Source organism: Oncorhynchus mykiss, chromosome 26 (assembly GCF_057628025.1).
Source record: "Oncorhynchus mykiss isolate SJ-2025 chromosome 26, ASM5762802v1, whole genome shotgun sequence".
Classification (NCBI taxonomy): domain Eukaryota; kingdom Metazoa; phylum Chordata; class Actinopteri; order Salmoniformes; family Salmonidae; genus Oncorhynchus; species Oncorhynchus mykiss.
Genome location: NC_143047.1, coordinates 43,649,122 through 43,669,648, shown reverse-complemented (window position 1 = coordinate 43,669,648; position 20,527 = coordinate 43,649,122). Strand labels below are relative to the sequence as shown.

The 20,527-nt window shown below is 41.2% G+C and overlaps 1 protein-coding gene across 6 annotated transcripts in view; it reads left to right on the top strand.

Annotated features, from left to right (window-relative positions):
• dis3l (DIS3 like exosome 3'-5' exoribonuclease) overlaps positions 1–20,527 on the top strand; it is a 53,302-nt gene that overhangs the window by 27,735 nt on the left and 5,040 nt on the right. For 4 of the 6 annotated variants that reach the window (XM_090223207.1, XM_090223206.1, XM_090223208.1 and 1 more), the window contains 8 exons: positions 6,207–6,299; positions 6,991–7,145; positions 9,639–9,717; positions 9,952–10,081; positions 16,371–16,531; positions 17,134–17,288; positions 18,297–18,475; positions 18,737–18,882. In XM_090223207.1, the coding sequence (XP_090079333.1) occupies positions 6,207–6,299; positions 6,991–7,145; positions 9,639–9,717; positions 9,952–10,081; positions 16,371–16,531; positions 17,134–17,288; positions 18,297–18,475; positions 18,737–18,882 (1,098 nt within the window). Of the gene's footprint in view, positions 1–6,206; positions 6,358–6,990; positions 7,146–9,638; positions 9,718–9,951; positions 10,082–16,370; positions 16,532–17,133; positions 17,289–18,296; positions 18,476–18,736; positions 18,883–20,527 lie in introns of all 6 variants that reach the window. The other 2 variants (XR_016492364.1, XR_016492363.1) reach the window with 1 other exon arrangement.

Sequence of the window (20,527 nt, the reverse complement as noted above, 5' to 3'; positions counted from 1 at the left end):
CCCATCCCAACCTTCTCAGCCCATTCCACCTATCACCATAGACCACCCTCTCAGCCCATCCCAACCTTCTCAGCCCATTCCACCTATCACCATAGACCACCCTCTCAGCCCATCCCAACCTTCTCAGCCCATTCCACCTATCACCATAGACCACCCTCTCAGCCCATCCCAACCTTCTCAGCCCATTCCACCTATCACCATAGACCACCCTCTCAGCCCATCCCAACCTTCTCAGCCCATTCCACCTATCACCATAGACCACCCTCTCAGCCCATCCCAACCTTCTCAGCCCATTCCACCTATCACCATAGACCACCCTCTCAGCCCATCCCAACCTTCTCAGCCCATTCCACCTATCACCATAGACCACCCTCTCAGCCCATCCCAACCTTCTCAGCCCATTCCACCTATCACCATAGACCACCCTCTCAGCCCATCCCAACCTTCTCAGCCCATTCCACCTATCACCATAGACCACCCTCTCAGCCCATCCCAACCTTCTCAGCCCATTCCACCTATCACCATAGACCACCCTCTCAGCCCATCCCAACCTTCTCAGCCCATTCCACCTATCACCATAGACCACCCTCTCAGCCCATCCCAACCTTCTCAGCCCATTCCACCTATCACCATAGACCACCCTCTCAGCCCATCCCAACCTTCTCAGCCCATTCCACCTATCACCATAGACCACCCTCTCAGCCCATCCCAACCTTCTCAGCCCATTCCACCTATCACCATAGACCACCCTCTCAGCCCATCCCAACCTTCTCAGCCCATTCCACCTATCACCATAGACCACCCTCTCAGCCCATCCCAACCTTCTCAGCCCATTCCACCTATCACCATAGACCACCCTCTCAGCCCATCCCAACCTTCTCAGCCCATTCCACCTATCACCATAGACCACCCTCTCAGCCCATCCCAACCTTCTCAGCCCATTCCACCTATCACCATAGACCACCCTCTCAGCCCATCCCAACCTTCTCAGCCCATTCCACCTATCACCATAGACCACCCTCTCAGCCCATCCCAACCTTCTCAGCCCATTCCACCTATCACCATAGACCACCCTCTCAGCCCATCCCAACCTTCTCAGCCCATTCCACCTATCACCATAGACCACCCTCTCAGCCCATCCCAACCTTCTCAGCCCATTCCACCTATCACCATAGACCACCCTCTCAGCCCATCCCAACCTTCTCAGCCCATTCCACCTATCACCATAGACCACCCTCTCAGCCCATCCCAACCTTCTCAGCCCATTCCACCTATCACCATAGACCACCCTCTCAGCCCATCCCAACCTTCTCAGCCCATTCCACCTATCACCATAGACCACCCTCTCAGCCCATCCCAACCTTCTCAGCCCATTCCACCTATCACCATAGACCACCCTCTCAGCCCATCCCAACCTTCTCAGCCCATTCCACCTATCACCATAGACCACCCTCTCAGCCCATCCCAACCTTCTCAGCCCATTCCACCTATCACCATAGACCACCCTCTCAGCCCATCCCAACCTATCACCATAGACCACCCTCTCAGCCCATCCCACCTATCACCATAGACCACCCTCTCAGCCCATCCCAACCTATCACCATAGATCACCCTCTCAGCCCATCCCAACCTATCACCATAGACCACCCTCTCAGCCCATCTCAACCTATCACCATAGACCACCCTCTCAGCCCATCCCAACCTATCACCATAGACCACCCTCTCAGCCCATCCCAACCTATCACCATAGACCACCCTCTCAGCCCATCCCAACCTATCACCATAGACCACCCTCTCAGCCCATCCCAACCTATCACCATAGACCACCCTCTCAGCCCATCCCAACCTATCACCATAGACCACCCTCTCAGCCCATCCCAACCTATCACCATAGACCACCCTCTCAGCCCATCCCAACCTATCACCATAGACCACCCTCTCAGCCCATCCCACCTATTACCAGACCACCCTCTCAGCCCATCCCACCTATCACCATAGACCACCCTCTCAGCCCATCCCAACCTATCACCATAGACCACCCTCTCAGCCCATCCCAACCTATCACCATAGACCACCCTCTCAGCCCATCCCAACCTATCACCATAGACTACCTTCTCAGCCCATCCCAACCTATCACCATAGACCACCCTCTCAGCCCATCCCAACCTATCACCATAGACTACCTTCTCAGCCCATCCCAACCTATCACCATAGACCACCCTCTCAGCCCATCCCACCTATCACCATAGACCACCCTCTCAGCCCATCCCAACCTATCACCATAGACCACCCTCTCAGCCCATCCCACCTATTACCATAGACCACCCTCTCAGCCCATCCCAACCTATCACCATAGATCACCCTCTCAGCCCATCCCAACCTATCACCATAGACCACCCTCTCAGCCCATCCCAACCTATCACCATAGATCACCCTCTCAGCCCATCCCACCTATCACCATAGACCACCTTCTCAGCCCATTCCACCCTATCACCATAGACCACCCTCTCAGCCCATCCCAACCTATCACCATAGACCACCCTCTCAGCCCATCCCAACCTATCACCATAGATCACCCTCTCAGCCCATCCCACCTATCACCATAGACCACCTTCTCAGCCCATTCCACCCTATCACCATAGACCACCCTCTCAGCCCATCCCTCCTATCACCATAGACCATCCTCGTTTGGTTTCCATGTTCCATATATTTTTCAATTGTTCTGTGATGTTTTACATACATGTTGAACCTTTCTAATCGTATCCACAGATTGTGAGCTAAAGATGAAAACCTTTCTTACCGGTATTATTATATAATTTATTGACTGGCTATGTCTTTCCAGATCGCCCAACACTGCTATTTGTAAGGTTCATTTTAAGAGAATGTTGTGATTTTTTTTAAACCATTCATAAACCTGTGACCAGAAACAAGATACATAGGAGCAATACCAGAATAAATGATTTAGTGATTTGGTCTCTTCGCAACAAAATCTACAGAGCTGAGATTGTTCTGTGCCCTATATATATATATATATATATATATATATAGCATTCTGTTGGTGGCAAGAATTCTATACAAGTAACTTAAATGGAAAAACTCTTAAGTGTTGAATCAAGGGTAGTTGTTTGTACCAGTTCATAAACCATGGAATCAGTACATCACAAATCTCCTCCCATTTATTTTTGCAACCTGTATGGCGCATTTGTCAACGTTTTTGTCCTCAGATGAAACTGGTTTATTTTTCTATTTATGCCACTTCCTTTCAGCCAATTAGTATCTTTACTATATGGCAGACAAACTAGTTCCCTACCTTCTCCCTCTTCCACGTGCCTCCTCCATGTTTGTGGTAGTGCTGTAATCAGTTGGTTGTACGTTTGGATTGAGCAGATACTCCCATATATTTCTGATAGCTGCATATGTGACATAACTCCTCCATTTCTATTCATAATATCATTAATAAATATAATACCAGTTTTTATTTTATTTATTTTTATCCATAAAGATGTTTTTTAATTCATCAGTATATTTGAGTTTAACCATGACATTTGATGTAATATTTGTTCTATATTTTCTGGAGGATAAAACTGAAATTGTACCCAGCTTTTGTACGGCTTGTTTAAGAAAAGGCGATACTTTAAACAACATTTCCTTTCCAAAAAAACATGCAATTAATGGATCTTTGAGTACATCAAAAAAAGGTCTGATACACTTCTACTGGCATACCATCAAGCCCTGGTGTTTTACCATCAAGCCCTGGTGTTTTACCATCAAGCCCTGGTGTTTTACCATCAAGCCCTGGTGTTTTACCATCAAGCCCTGGTGTTTTACCATCAAGCCCTGGTGTTTTACCATCAAGCCCTGGTGTTTTTCCATCAAGCCCTGGTGTTTTACCATCAAGCCCTGGTGTTTTACCATCAAGCCCTGGTGTTTTACCATCAAGCCCTGGTGTTTTACCATCAAGCCCTGGTGTTTTACCATCAAGCCCTGGTGTTTTACCATCAAGCCCTGGTGTTTTACCATCAAGCCCTGGTGTTTTTCCAGACTGAAAAGATTTTATTGCCTCAAAATGTTCCTGGGCGGCAGGGTGCCTAGTGGTTAGAGCGTTGGACTAGTAACCGGAAGGTTGCAAGTTCAAACCCCCGAGCTGACAAGGTCGTTCTGCCCCTGAACCCACTGTTCCTAGGCCGTCATTGAAAATAAGAATTTGTTCTTAACTGACTTGCCTGGTTAAATACAGGTAAAAAAAATAAGAAGAATGAGTTGGAAATGAGTTGTATTCTGTATAAAGGCAAAAAAAGCCATTTTTGAACCAAAGGACGATCATTTCTTAATAATCTACTGAAGAACCAATTTGTGTTTAAGTTTAATTTATGTATGAATAAAGCTTTTAGTGAGCGGTCGAAAGCATTAATATTGAATCATTTTAGCCTCCCAAACTCATATTCATTATATAAATAGGCACGTTTAATTTTGTCTGCATTCCAAATAAAATGAAATATTTTTTTGCTCATATGATTTTTAAAAAAATGAGTCATCTGGAGTAGGCAGTGCCATTAGTCAGTAAACTGTGATCGGACCAAAGAGTTCATCAATGTGATTTTTCCAGAAATAGACAACTATTTACCTCTCCGTGGTTGCAGAATCTTATCTATTTTTTGCTAACGTTCTATTGAAATGAATTGTGGTAAGTTCATTAATATTTTTTTGAGATGTGAATACCAAGTATGTCTACTTCACCATCCGCCCATTTTATTAGTAAACTACAAGGTGGTGTAAACACTGTATTTTCTAACGATCCAATACGTAATATGGTACGCTTGTCATAATTAGGTTTTAGTCCAGAGAGGCTAGAAAAGGGAACAAGATATTCAACGAGACTGTACAGTGATCCAGATTGAGACTGTACAGGGATCCAGATTGAGACTGTACAGGAATCCAGATTGAGACTGTACAGGGATCCAGATTGCGACTGTACAGGGATCAGATTGAGACTGTACAGGGATCCAGATTGAGACTGTACAGGGATCCAGATTGAGACTGTACAGGGATCCAGATTGAGACCGTACAGGGATCCAGATTGAGACTGTACAGGGATCCAGATTGAGACTGTACAGGGATCCAGATTGAGACTGTACAGGGATCCAGATTGAGACTGTACAGGGATCCAGATTGAGACTGTACAGGGATCCAGATTGAGACTGTACAGGGATCCAGATTGAGACTGTACAGGGATCCAGATTGAGACTGACAGAATACATTGACACTTTAGTTTTTATCCCCTGGATTTCTAACTCCTTGATGTTCTTGTTGGATCCAATTTGAATAGCTAGCATTTCAATGGCCATAATAAATAGATATGGAGACAACGGACAGCCTTGTTTTACTCCTCTTAAAAGCTCAATACTTTCTGAGAAGTAACTATTATTTACTATTTTACATCTGGGGTTGCTATACACAACTTTAACCCATTGGATAAGAGATTCACCAAAAGTTAAAGTAATCCATTAATTCTCGTCGTGCTTTATCAAACGCCTTTTCCAAAATCTGCTATGAAGACCAGACCTGGTGTCTTCGATGTTTCATAATGTTCAATTATTTCAAGAAATTGTCGTACATTATCTCCAATATATCGTCCATGTAAAAAACAATATTTGGTAAAACCTTTTTTATTCTATGTGCTATGTATTTTACCAGGCTTCTCGCATCACAACATTGAAGTGTTAGAGAGGCCTCCAGTTTTTTTAAAATAGACTGGATCTTTATACATACCAACTGGGTCCTGTTTTAGTAGTAATGAAATCAGACCTTCTTGTTGAGTACCTGAAAGTCTACCGTTTGTATAAGAGTAATTAAAACATGCTAATAATGGATTGTTGAGTACGTCAAAAAAAGGTCTGATATACTTCTACTGGTATACCATCAAGCCCTGGTGTTTTACCATTAAGCCCTGGTGTTTTACCATCAAGCCCTGGTGTTTTTCCAGACTGAAAAGAAAACCAATGCTTAAAATATTTAGCTTCCTCTTTCAAAATATAATTTGGTGAATCATGGAATACCCACTTCCCCAAAAGTCAACAGTTCTGTCCCTCCTGTCCGTCTCCCTCCCCTAGTCTGACAGTCAGTACGGTCTGATGATGTGGGGTCAGTCACCCCCTGCTGGTGACTGTGTTAGCTCCAGTAAACTCTTTCTTCTGTCATGTTCTCAGGGCCACCACGTACTACCTGGCCGACCGCAGGTATGACATGCTGCCTGCTGTCCTCAGTGCTGACCTCTGCTCTCTGCTGGGAGGGGTGGACAGGTGAGAGATCAACTCTACATCACACTGACCTCTGACCTCTGCTGGGAGGGGTGGACAGGTGAAGGAACAACACTTACTGACACCACAACACACTGACCTCTGACCTCTGCTGGGAGGAGTGCACAGGTAGAGGAACAACACTTACTGACACCACAACACACTGACCTCTGACCTCTGCTGGGAGGAGTGGACAGGTGAAGGAACAACACTTACTGACACCACAACACAATGACCTCTGCTGGGAGGAGTGGACAGGTGAAGGAACAACACTTACTGACACCACAACACACTGACCTCTGACCTCTGCTGGGAGGAGTGGACAGGTGAAGGAACAACACCTACTTACACCACAAAACACCGACCTCTGACCTCTGCTCTCTGCTGGGAGGAGTGGACAGGTGAAGGAACAACACTGACTGACACCACAACACACTGACCTCTGACCTCTGCTCTGTAAACCTCAGTGAAGTTCATCAGGATGATTCATTTAGTCTTAGGTCACTCTCATAACGTTGGTTGGGACTATCCAGTAGTCTGAGTCTGTATGTCCGTGCCTCATTAACAGCTGTCCGTGTGTCCCTCTGTGCGTGTCCGTGTGTCCCTCTGTGCGTGTCCGTGTGTCCCTCTGTGCGTGTCCGTGTGTCCCTCTGTGCGTGTCCGTGTGTCCCTCTGTGCGTGTCCGTGTGTCCAGGTATGCCATGAGCGTCATGTGGGACCTGGATGCCCAGACCCTGGCGGTGAACAAGGTCTGGTACGGTCGTACCCTAATCCAATCCTCCTACCAGCTTTACTATGAACTGGCCCAGGCTCTGCTCAACGGAGAGGAGGCAGAGGTCCCAGAACTAGGTACCATCATGTTTTAATACTGCTGAATGGAGAGGAGGCAGAGGTCCCAGAACTAGGTACCATCATGTTTTAATACTGCTGAATGGAGAGGAGGCAGAGGTCCCAGAACTAGGTCCCATCATGTTTTAATACTGCTGAATGGAGAGGAGACAGAGGTCCCATCATGTTTTAATACTGCTGAATGGAGAGGAGACAGAGGTCCCAGAACTAGGTCCCATCATGTTTTAATACTGCTGAATGGAGAGGAGGCAGAGGTCCCAGAACTAGGTACCATCATGTTTTAATACTGCTGAATGGAGAGGAGACAGAGGTCCCAGAACTAGGTACCATCATGGTTTAATACTGCTGGAGAGGAGACAGAGGTCCCAGAACTAGGTACCATCATGTTTTAATACTGCTGAATGGAGAGGAGACAGAGGTCCCATCATGTTTTAATACTGCTGGATGGAGAGGAGACAGAGGTCCCAGAACTAGGTCCCATCATGTTTTAATACTGCTGAATGGAGAGGAGACAGAGGTCCCAGAACTAGGTCCCATCATGTTTTAATACTGCTGAATGGAGAGGAGACAGAGGTCCCAGAACTAGGTCCCATCATGTTTTAATACTGCTGAATGGAGAGGAGACAGTGGTCCCAGAACTAGGTACCATCATGTTTTAATACTGCTGAATGGAGAGGAGACAGTGGTCCCAGAACTAGGTCCCATCATGTTTTAATACTGCTGAATGGAGAGGAGACAGAGGTCCCAGAACTAGGTACCATCATGTTTTAATACTGCTGGATGGAGAGGAGACAGAGGTCCCATCATGTTATAATACTGTTGAATGGAGAGGAGACAGAGGTCCCAGAACTAGGTCCCATCATGTTTTAATACTGCTGAATGGAGAGGAGACAGAGGTCCCAGAACTAGGTCCCATCATGTTTTAATACTGCTGAATGGAGAGGAGACAGAGGTCCCAGAACTAGGTCCCATCATGTTTTAATACTGCTGAATGGAGAGGAGACAGAGGTCCCATCATGTTATAATACTGTTGAATGGAGAGGAGACAGAGGTCCCAGAACTAGGTCCCATCATGTTTTAATACTGCTGGATGGAGAGGAGACAGAGGTCCCAGAACTAGGTCCCATCATGTTTTAATACTGCTGAATGGAGAGGAGACAGAGGTCCCATCATGTTATAATACTGTTGAATGGAGAGGAGACAGAGGTCCCAGAACTAGGTACCATCATGTTTTAATACTGCTGAATGGAGAGGAGGCAGAGGTCCCAGAACTAGGTACCATCATGTTTTAATACTGCTGAATGGAGAGGAGGCAGAGGTCCCAGAACTAGGTCCCATCATGTTTTAATACTGCTGAATGGAGAGGAGGCAGAGGTCCCAGAACTAGGTACCATCATGTTTAATACTGCTGAATGGAGAGGAGACAGAGGTCCCAGAACTAGGTACCATCATGTTTTAATACTGCTGAATGGAGAGGAGGCAGAGGTCCCAGAACTAGGTCCCATCATGTTATAATACTGCTGAATGGAGAGGAGACAGAGGTCCCAGAACTAGGTACCATCATGTTTTAATACTGCTGAATGGAGAGGAGACAAGAGGTCCCATCATGTTTTAATACTGCTGAATGGAGAGGAGACAGAGGTCCCAGAACTAGGTACCATCATGTTTTAATACTGCTGAATGGAGAGGGGACAGTCTAAAGTAGTGGACTACTCTTGTCCAGGCTGTCTAAAGTAGTGCACTACCCTTCTCCAGACTGTCTAAAGTAGTGCACTACCCTTCTCCAGACTGTCTAAAGTAGTGCACTACCCTTCTCCAGACTGTCTAAAGTAGTGCACTACCCTTCTCCATCCAGACTGTCTAAAGTAGTGCACTACCCTTCTCCAGGCTGTCTAAAGTAGTGCACTACCCTTCTCCAGACTGTCTAAAGTAGTGCACTACCCTTCTCCAGACTGTCTAAAGTAGTGCACTACCCTTCTCCAGGCTGTTTAAAGTAGTGCACTACCCTTCTCCAGACTGTCTAAAGTAGTGCACTACCCTTCTCCAGACTGTCTAAAGTAGTGCACTACCCTTCTCCAGGCTGTTTAAAGTAGTGCACTACCCTTCTCCAGACTGTCTAAAGTAGTGCACTACCCTTCTCCAGGCTGTTTAAAGTAGTGCACTACCCTTCTCCAGACTGTCTAAAGTAGTGCACTACCCTTCTCCAGACAGTCTAAAGTAGTGCACTACCCTTCTCCAGACTGTCTAAAGTAGTGCACTACCCTTCTCCAGGCTGTCTAAAGTAGTGCACTACCCTTCTCCAATAGTGCACTACCCTTCTCCAGACTGTCTAAAGTAGTGCACTACCCTTCTCCAGACTGTCTAAAGTAGTGCACTATAGAGGGAATAGAACAGATGTGTTTTTATGTTCTGGTTTAATTAATAATAATAATTAAAGCCAAAGTGATTTCTTCATTGTGTTGTCAATAAAGTTATATTATTATTATTCTATAGCCCAGCTACCACCTGGGGAGAGGGATGCCAAGCTGGCCCAGCTCACCCAGGCCCTGGAGACCCTCACCCACGTGGCCAGGTAGGTACTAGAGGGTTTCTGTTAATCATTGTCTCACCCACGTGGCCAGGTAGGTACTAGAGGGTTTATGTTAATCATTGTCTCACCCACGTGGCCAGGTAGGTACTAGAGTGTTGCTGTTAATCATTGTCTCACCCACGTGACCAGGTAGGTACTAGAGAGGGTTTCTGTTAATCATTCTTTAACAATGATTAGATAACACTTCCATAAATGCACCATACATCTGTCCACCAGACAGCTGCGTGCCCAGAGGGACAAGGGAGGAGCGTTGGAGCTGGAGGGGGTAGAGGTGAGGGCGCAGCTGGATGAGGACAGGAACATCACAGCCCTGGTGCCCAGACAGCCACTGGAGGTCCATGAGACGGTGGGGAACAAATCATTGTAGCAACAGACGTTCCAATTCATATTTCTGTTCACTGTTTTCTTGTGCGACAAGACGTTGAAAAAACAACACACATACAATTGTTTGACTGTTGTCATGTTTGTTGTTGTAATGTTTGACTGTTGTAATGTTTGACTGTTGTAATGTTTGTTGTTGTCATGTTTGACTGTTGTCATGTTTGTTGTTGTAATGTTTGACTGTTGTCATGTTTGTTTTTGTAATGTTTGACTGTTGTAATGTTTGACTGTTGTAATGTTTGTTTTTGTAATGTTTGACTGTTGTAATGTTTGACTGTTGTAATGTTTGTTGTTGTAATGTTTGTTTCTGTAATGTTTGACTGTTGTAATGTTTGACTGTTGTAATGTTTGTTGTTGTAATGTTTGTTTTTGTAATGTTTGACTGTTGTCATGTTTGTTGTTGTAATGTTTGACTGTTGTAATGTTTGACTTTTTTCATGTTTGACTGTCGTAATGTTTGTTGTTGTAATGTTTGACTGTTGTCATGTTTGTTGTTGTAATGTTTGACTGTTGTCATGTTTGTTGTTGTAATGTTTGACTGTTGTAATATTTGACTGTTGTAATGTTTGTTGTTGTCATGTTTGACTGTTGTCATGTTTGTTGTTGTAATGTTTGACTGTTGTCATGTTTGTTGTTGTAATGTTTGACTGTTGTAATGTTTGTTTTTGTAATGTTTGTTGTTGTAATGTTTGACTGTTGTCATGTTTGTTGTTGTAATGTTTGACTGTTGTATATTTGACTGTTGTCATGTTTGACTGTTGTAATGTTTGACTGTTGTAATGTTTGACTGTTGTCATGTTTGTTTTTGTAATGTTTGTTGTTGTAATGTTTGACTGTTGTCATGTTTGTTGTTGTAATGTTTGACTGTTGTAATGTTTGACTGTTGTCATGTTTGTTGTTGTAATGTTTGACTGTTGTAATGTTTGACTGTTGTCATGTTTGTTGTTGTAATGTTTCACTGTTGTAATATTTGACTGTTGTCATGTTTGTTGTTGTAATGTTTGACTGTTGTAATATTTGACTGTTGTCATGTTTGTTTTTGTAATGTTTGTTGTTGTAATGTTTGGCTGTTGTCATGTTTGTTTTTGTAATGTTTGTTGTTGTAACGTTTGACTGTTGTAATGTTTGTTGTTGTAATGTTTGGCTGTTGTAATGTTTGACTGTTGTAATGTTTCACTGTTGTAATATTTGACTGTTGTCATGTTTGACTGTTGTCATGTTTGTTTTTGTAATGTTTGTTGTTGTAATGTTTGGCTGTTGTCATGTTTGTTTTTGTAATGTTTGACTGTTGTAATGTTTGTTTTTGTAATGTTTGACTGTTGTCATGTTTGTTTTTGTAATGTTTGTTGTTGTAATGTTTGACTGTTGTAATGTTTGTTTTTGTAATGTTTGTTGTTGTCATGTTTGACTGTTGTCATGTTTGTTTTTGTAATGTTTGTTGTTGTCATGTTTGACTGTTGTCATGTTTGGTTGTTGTAATGTTTGTTGTTGTAATGTTTGGCTGTTGTCATGTTTGTTTTTGTAATGTTTGTTGTTGTCATGTTTGACTGTTGTCATGTTTGTTTTTGTAATGTTTGTTGTTGTAATGTTTGACTGTTGTAATGTTTGTTTTTGTAATGTTTGACTGTTGTCATATTTGTTTTTGTAATGTTTGTTGTTGTAATGTTTGACTGTTGTCATGTTTGACTGTTGTAATGTTTGTTTTTGTAATGTTTGACTGTTGTAATGTTTGACTGTTGTAATGTTTGTTGTTGTAATGTTTGTTTTTGTAATGTTTGACTGTTGTAATGTTTGTTGTTGTAATGTTTGTTTTTGTAATGTTTGTTGTTGTAATGTTTGACTGTTGTCATGTTTGTTGTTGTAATGTTTGACTGTTGTAATGTTTGACTGTTGTCATGTTTGACTGTCGTAATGTTTGTTGTTGTAATGTTTGACTGTTGTCATGTTTGTTGTTGTAATGTTTGATTGTTGTCATGTTTGTTGTTGTAATGTTTGACTGTTGTAATATTTGACTGTTGTAATGTTTGTTGTTGTCATGTTTAACTGTTGTCATGTTTGTTGTTGTAATGTTTGACTGTTGTCATGTTTGTTGTTGTAATGTTTGACTGTTGTAATATTTGACTGTTGTAATGTTTGTTTTTGTAATGTTTGTTGTTGTAATGTTTGACTGTTGTCATGTTTGTTGTTGTAATGTTTGACTGTTGTATATTTGACTGTTGTCATGTTTGACTGTTGTAATGTTTGACTGTTGTAATGTTTGACTGTTGTCATGTTTGTTTTTGTAATGTTTGTTGTTGTAATGTTTGACTGTTGTCATGTTTGTTGTTGTAATGTTTGACTGTTGTAATGTTTGACTGTTGTCATGTTTGTTGTTGTAATGTTTGACTGTTGTAATGTTTGACTGTTGTCATGTTTGTTGTTGTAATGTTTCACTGTTGTAATATTTGACTGTTGTCATGTTTGTTGTTGTAATGTTTGACTGTTGTAATATTTGACTGTTGTCATGTTTGTTTTTGTAATGTTTGTTGTTGTAATGTTTGGCTGTTGTCATGTTTGTTTTTGTAATGTTTGTTGTTGTAACGTTTGACTGTTGTAATGTTTGTTGTTGTAATGTTTGGCTGTTGTAATGTTTGACTGTTGTAATGTTTCACTGTTGTAATATTTGACTGTTGTCATGTTTGACTGTTGTCATGTTTGTTTTTGTAATGTTTGTTGTTGTAATGTTTGGCTGTTGTCATGTTTGTTTTTGTAATGTTTGTTGTTGTAACGTTTGACTGTTGTAATGTTTGTTGTTGTAATGTTTGGCTGTTGTAATGTTTGACTGTTGTAATGTTTCACTGTTGTAATATTTGACTGTTGTCATGTTTGACTGTTGTCATGTTTGTTTTTGTAATGTTTGTTGTTGTAATGTTTGGCTGTTGTCATGTTTGTTTTTGTAATGTTTGACTGTTGTAATGTTTGTTTTTGTAATGTTTGACTGTTGTCATGTTTGTTTTTGTAATGTTTGTTGTTGTAATGTTTGACTGTTGTAATGTTTGTTTTTGTAATGTTTGTTGTTGTCATGTTTGACTGTTGTCATGTTTGTTTTTGTAATGTTTGTTGTTGTCATGTTTGACTGTTGTCATGTTTGGTTGTTGTAATGTTTGTTGTTGTAATGTTTGGCTGTTGTCATGTTTGTTTTTGTAATGTTTGTTGTTGTCATGTTTGACTGTTGTCATGTTTGTTTTTGTAATGTTTGACTGTTGTCATATTTGTTTTTGTAATGTTTGTTGTTGTAATGGTTGACTGTTGTAATGTTTGTTGTTGTAATGTTTGGCTGTTGTCATGTTTGTTGTTGTAATGTTTGACTGTTGTAATGTTTGTTTTTGTAATGTTTGACTGTTGTCATATTTGTTTTTGTAATGTTTGTTGTTGTAATGGTTGACTGTTGTAATGTTTGTTGTTGTAATGTTTGGCTGTTGTCATGTTTGTTGTTGTAATGTTTGACTGTTGTAATGTTTGTTGTTGTAATGTTTGACTGTTGTCATGTTTGTTTTTGTAATGTTTGTTGTTGTAATGTTTGACTGTTGTCATGTTTGTTGTTGTAATGTTTGACTGTTGTAATATTTGACTGTTGTAATGTTTGTTGTTGTCATGTTTAACTGTTGTCATGTTTGTTGTTGTAATGTTTGACTGTTGTCATGTTTGTTGTTGTAATGTTTGACTGTTGTAATATTTGACTGTTGTAATGTTTGTTTTTGTAATGTTTGTTGTTGTAATGTTTGACTGTTGTCATGTTTGTTGTTGTAATGTTTGACTGTTGTATATTTGACTGTTGTCATGTTTGACTGTTGTAATGTTTGACTGTTGTAATGTTTGACTGTTGTCATGTTTGTTGTTGTAATGTTTGACTGTTGTAATGTTTGACTGTTGTCATGTTTGTTGTTGTAATGTTTCACTGTTGTAATATTTGACTGTTGTCATGTTTGTTGTTGTAATGTTTGACTGTTGTAATATTTGACTGTTGTCATGTTTGTTTTTGTAATGTTTGGCTGTTGTCATGTTTGTTTTTGTAATGTTTGTTGTTGTAACGTTTGACTGTTGTAATGTTTGTTGTTGTAATGTTTGGCTGTTGTAATGTTTGACTGTTGTAATGTTTCACTGTTGTAATATTTGATTGTTGTCATGTTTGACTGTTGTCATGTTTGTTTTTGTAATGTTTGTTGTTGTAATGTTTGGCTGTTGTCATGTTTGTTTTTGTAATGTTTGACTGTTGTAATGTTTGTTTTTGTAATGTTTGACTGTTGTCATGTTTGTTTTTGTAATGTTTGTTGTTGTCATGTTTGACTGTTGTCATGTTTGTTTTTGTAATGTTTGTTGTTGTCATGTTTGACTGTTGTCATGTTTGGTTGTTGTAATGTTTGTTGTTGTAATGTTTGGCTGTTGTCATGTTTGTTTTTGTAATGTTTGTTGTTGTCATGTTTGACTGTTGTCATGTTTGTTTTTGTAATGTTTGACTGTTGTCATATTTGTTTTTGTAATGTTTGTTGTTGTAATGGTTGACTGTTGTAATGTTTGTTGTTGTAATGTTTGGCTGTTGTCATGTTTGTTGTTGTAATGTTTGACTGTTGTAATGTTTGTTGTTGTAATGTTTGACTGTTGTCATGTTTGACTGTTGTCATGTTTGTTTTTGTAATGTTTGTTGTTGTAATGTTTGACTGTTGTCATGTTTGTTGTTGTAATGTTTGACTGTTGTAATATTTGACTGTTGTAATGTTTGTTGTTGTCATGTTTAACTGTTGTCATGTTTGTTGTTGTAATGTTTGACTGTTGTCATGTTTGACTGTTGTAATGTTTGACTGTTGTAATGTTTGACTGTTGTCATGTTTGTTTTTGTAATGTTTGTTGTTGTAATGTTTGACTGTTGTCATGTTTGTTGTTGTAATGTTTGACTGTTGTAATGTTTGACTGTTGTCATGTTTGTTGTTGTAATGTTTGACTGTTGTAATGTTTGACTGTTGTCATGTTTGTTGTTGTAATGTTTCACTGTTGTAATATTTGACTGTTGTCATGTTTGTTGTTGTAATGTTTGACTGTTGTAATATTTGACTGTTGTCATGTTTGTTTTTGTAATGTTTGTTGTTGTAATGTTTGGCTGTTGTCATGTTTGTTTTTGTAATGTTTGTTGTTGTAACGTTTGACTGTTGTAATGTTTGTTGTTGTAATGTTTGGCTGTTGTAATGTTTGACTGTTGTAATGTTTCACTGTTGTAATATTTGACTGTTGTAATGTTTGTTTTTGTAATGTTTGTTGTTGTAATGTTTGGCTGTTGTCATGTTTGTTTTTGTAATGTTTGACTGTTGTAATGTTTGTTTTTGTAATGTTTGACTGTTGTAATGTTTGTTTTTGTAATGTTTGTTGTTGTAATGTTTGGCTGTTGTCATGTTTGACTGTTGTAATGTTTCACTGTTGTAATATTTGACTGTTGTAATGTTTGTTTTTGTAATGTTTGTTGTTGTAATGTTTGGCTGTTGTCATGTTTGTTTTTGTAATGTTTGACTGTTGTAATGTTTGTTTTTGTAATGTTTGACTGTTGTCATGTTTGTTTTTGTAATGTTTGTTGTTGTAATGTTTGACTGTTGTAATGTTTGTTTTTGTAATGTTTGTTGTTGTCATGTTTGACTGTTGTCATGTTTGTTTTTGTAATGTTTGTTGTTGTCATGTTTGACTGTTGTCATGTTTGGTTGTTGTAATGTTTGTTGTTGTAATGTTTGGCTGTTGTCATGTTTGTTTTTGTAATGTTTGTTGTTGTCATGTTTGACTGTTGTCATGTTTGTTTTTGTAATGTTTGTTGTTGTAATGTTTGACTGTTGTAATGTTTGTTTTTGTAATGTTTGACTGTTGTCATATTTGTTTTTGTAATGTTTGTTGTTGTAATGGTTGACTGTTGTAATGTTTGTTGTTGTAATGTTTGGCTGTTGTCATGTTTGTTGTTGTAATGTTTGACTGTTGTAATGTTTGTTGTTGTAATGGTTGACTGTTGTAATGTTTGACTGTTGTCATGTTTGTTTTTGTAATGTTTGTTGTTGTAATGTTTGACTGTTGTCATGTTTGTTTTTGTAATGTTTGTTGTTGTAATGTTTGACTGTTGTAACTGACTATTTGAAGAAGTAGAAACCATAGCATGTTCGCCAACAAATCCTGCTTGTCATTCCTATCAAGGAGCTAGCCAATGCACATCCTAGCTAACAAGATGGAGATGGGTGTGTTTCCAGGTGGCAGAGTGCATGATTTATGCCAACCACTGGGTGGCCCGTAAGATCCAGGAGAGTTTCCCCCAGCAGGCCTTGCTGCGCCACCACCCGCCCCCACGCCAGGAGTTCTTCAACCAGCTGCAGGACAGTGCCCGGGCACGCGGCTTCACCATAGACACCAGGTATACTGTTTCTATGGTGTCACTAACTAACCAGCCATTTAACTATACATAGACACCAGGTATACTGTTACTATGGTGTCACTAACTAACCAGCCATTTAACTATACATAGACACCAGGTATACTGTTACTATGGTGTCACTAACTAATCAGCCATTTAACTATACATAGACACCAGGTAGACTGTTACTATGGTGTCACTAACTAACCAGCCATTTAACTATACATAGACACCAGGTACAGGTTATAAGCTGTGTTAATAACACTTCTATTAACTATGTTATAAGTCGTTGAACTATCGATATGGATATGCATCGATATGCATGGAATTATTATCATCTTTGAACAGAGACGTGGAACATTCCAGACATGTCTCATATTAAATATGTCAAATGATTGACTTGCACTTCATGTAGTCTTGCCTTGTGCAATGGAACGAATGGAATACTCCCAAAAGTGAAAACTCCCAAGTATTTGACAAATGTGTTTGATCCCATGTCTGCACACCAGTCAACCAAAAGAACAACTAATTCAAACGTACAGGCTAGATCAAATGACAAATAGCAGTAAAGTTCAAGCCATAACCTTGACTCCCTGTCCCAGGTCAAACAAGGCCCTGGCTGATTCCCTGGACCGGGCCGTGGACCCCCGGGACCCGCTGGTGAACCGGCTGCTGAGGGTGATGGCTACCATGGCCATGTCTAATGCCCTCTACTTCTCTACCGGAGCCTGCCCTGTCGACCAGTACTATCACTATGGTAACTAATGTCCTCAGGACCAGTACTATCACTATGGTAACTAATGTCCTCAGGACCAGTACTATCACTATGGTAACTAATGTCCTCAGGACCAGTACTATCACTATGGTAACTAATGTCCCCAGGACCAGTACTATCACTATGGTAACTAATGTCCTCAGGACCAGTACTATCACTATGGTAACTAATGTCCTCAGGACCAGTACTATCACTATGGTAACTAATGTCCTCAGGACCAGTACTATGGTAACTAATGTCCTCAGGACCAGTACTATCACTATGGTAACTAATGTCCTCAGGACCAGTACTATCACTATGGTAACTAATGTCCTCAAGACCAGTGCTATCACTATGGTAACTAATGTCCTCAAGACCAGTGCTATCACTATGGTAACTAATGTCCTCAGGACCAGTACTATCACTATGGTAACTAATGTCCTCAGGACCAGTGCTATCACTATGGTAACTAATGTCCTCAGGACCAGTACTATCGCTATGGTAACTAATGTCCTCAGGACCAGTACTATCACTATGGTAACTAATGTCCTCAGGACCAGTGCTATCACTATGGTAACTAATTTCCTCAGGACCAGTGCTATCACTATGGTAACTAATGTCCTCAGGACCAGTGCTATCACTATGGTAACTAATGTTCTCAAGACCAGTACTATCAGTATGGTTATATCTGGACAGATCTACTCTCAGGGCCCAGGTTATATCTGGACAGATCTACTCTCAGGGCCCAGGTTATATCTGGACAGATCTACTCTCAGGGCCCAGGTTATATCTGGACAGATCTACTCTCAGGGCCCAGGTTATATCTGGACAGGTCTACTCTCAGGGCCCAGGTTATATCTGGACAGATCTCCTCTCAGGGCCCAGGTTATATCTGGACAGATCTACTCTCAGGGCCCAGGTTATATCTGGACAAATCTCCTCTCAGGGCCCAGGGGCCCAGGTTATATCTGGATAGAGATGATTTGTTTACCTCTGTGTCTCTTCCTTCAGGTCTGGCTCTGGACCGATACACCCACTTCACCTCTCCCATCCGTCGCTATGCCGACATGATCGTCCACCGCCTGCTCACCGCAGCCATCGCCATGGAGAAGGGGGCGGGGCCAGCCAAGGCCTTAGCCAGTAACAAAGAGTTGGAGGAGATGGCTCAGCAAATCAACAACAAGAACAGGGTCAGTATTGTAGCAATATCAAACATCCACAATATCATTAAAAACGAAATAAAGATCCAATGAGATAAGAGAAGATATCATTCATCTCCAAACGGACGACTTGGGGGTGATGAAGAACTAAGGGTCAACGTTGTTTCAATAAATGACACGGGAGCATAGAGCACAGTGTGTGGAGTCTTTTACTGTAGAAAACACCCTGTGAGGATGGTTATCTTCTGACATTGACCCCTGAACTCTAACCTCTACCCTCTGACCCCATAGGCAGCACAGCATGCCCAGAAGGTGTCCACAGAGCTATTCCAGTGCCTCTACTTCAGAGACAAAGACCCAGAGACAGACGAGCGCTGTGTGGCCAACGCGGTCATCTACACCATCAGAGCCAACGGCATGCTGGTCTTCATACCACAGTAAGGTCATAACAGTAAGGTCATAACAGTAGAGCTGGTCTTCATACCACAGTAAGGTCATCACAGTAAGGCCATAACAGTAGAGCTGGTCTTCATACCACAGTAAGGTCATAACAGTAGAGCTGGTCTTCATACCACAGTAAGGTCATAACAGTAGAGCTGGTCTTCATATCACAGTAAGGTCATAACAGTAAGGTCATCACAGTAAGGTCATAACAGTAGAGCTGGTCTTCATACCACAGTAAGGTCATCACAGTAAGGTCATAACAGTAAGGTCATAACAGTAAGGTCATAACAGTAGAGCTGGTCTTCATACCACAGTAAGGTCATAACAGTAAGGTCATAACAGTAGAGCTGGTCTTCATACCACAGTAAGGTCATAACAGTAGAGCTGGTCTTCATGTCACAGTAAGGTCATCACAGTAAGGTCATCACAGTAAGGTCATAACAGTAAGGTCATAACAGTAGAGCTGGTCTTCATACCACAGTAAGGTCATAACAGTAGAGCTGGTCTTCATACCACAGTAAGGTCATAACAGTAAGGTCATCACAGTAGAGCTGGTCTTCATACCACAGTAAGGTCATCACAGTAAGGCCATAACAGTAAGGTCATCACAGTAGAGCTGGTCTTCATACCACAGTAAGGTCATAACAGTAGAGCTGGTCTTCATACCACAGTAAGGTCATAACAGTAGAGCTGGTCTTCATACCACAGTAAGGTCATCACAGTAAGGCCATAACAGTAGAACTGGTCTTCATACCACAGTAAGGTCATCACAGTAAGGCCATAACAGTAAGGTCATCACAGTAGAGCTGGTCTTCATACCACAGTAAGGTCATCACAGTAAGGCCATAACAGTAAGGTCATCACAGTAGAGCTGGTCTTCATACCACAGTAAGGTCATAACAGTAAGGTCATCACAGTAGAGCTGGTCTTCATATCACAGTAAGGTCATCACAGTAGAACTGGTCTTCATACCACAGTAAGGTCATAACAGTAAGGTCATCACAGTAAGGTCATCACAGTAGAGCTGGTCTTCATACCACAGTAAGGCCATAACAGTAGAACTGGTCTTCATACCACAGTAAGGTCATAACAGTAAGGTCATCACAGTAAGGTCATAACAGTAAGGTCATCACAGTAAGGTCATAACAGTAGAACTGGTCTTCATACCACAGTAAGGTCATAACAGTAAGGTCATCACAGTAAGGTCATAACAGTAGAACTGGTCTTCATACCACAGTAAGGTCATAACAGTAAGGTCATCACAATAAGGTCATCACAGTAGAGCTGGTCTTCATATCACAGTAAGGTCATCACAGTAGAGCTGGTCTTCATACCACAGTAAGGTCATAACAGTAGAGCTGGTCTTCATATCACAGTAAGGTCATAACAGGAAGGTCATCACAGTAAGGTCATAACAGTAGAGCTGGTCTTCATACCACAGTAAGGTCATAACAGTAAGGTCATAACAGTAGAGCTGGTCTTCATACCACAGTAAGGTCATCACAGTAAGGTCATAACAGTAAGGTCATAACAGTAGAGCTGGTCTTCATACCACAGTAAGGTCATAACAGTAAGGTCATAACAGTAGAGCTGGTCTTCATACCACAGTAAGGTCATAACAGTAGAGCTGGTCTTCAT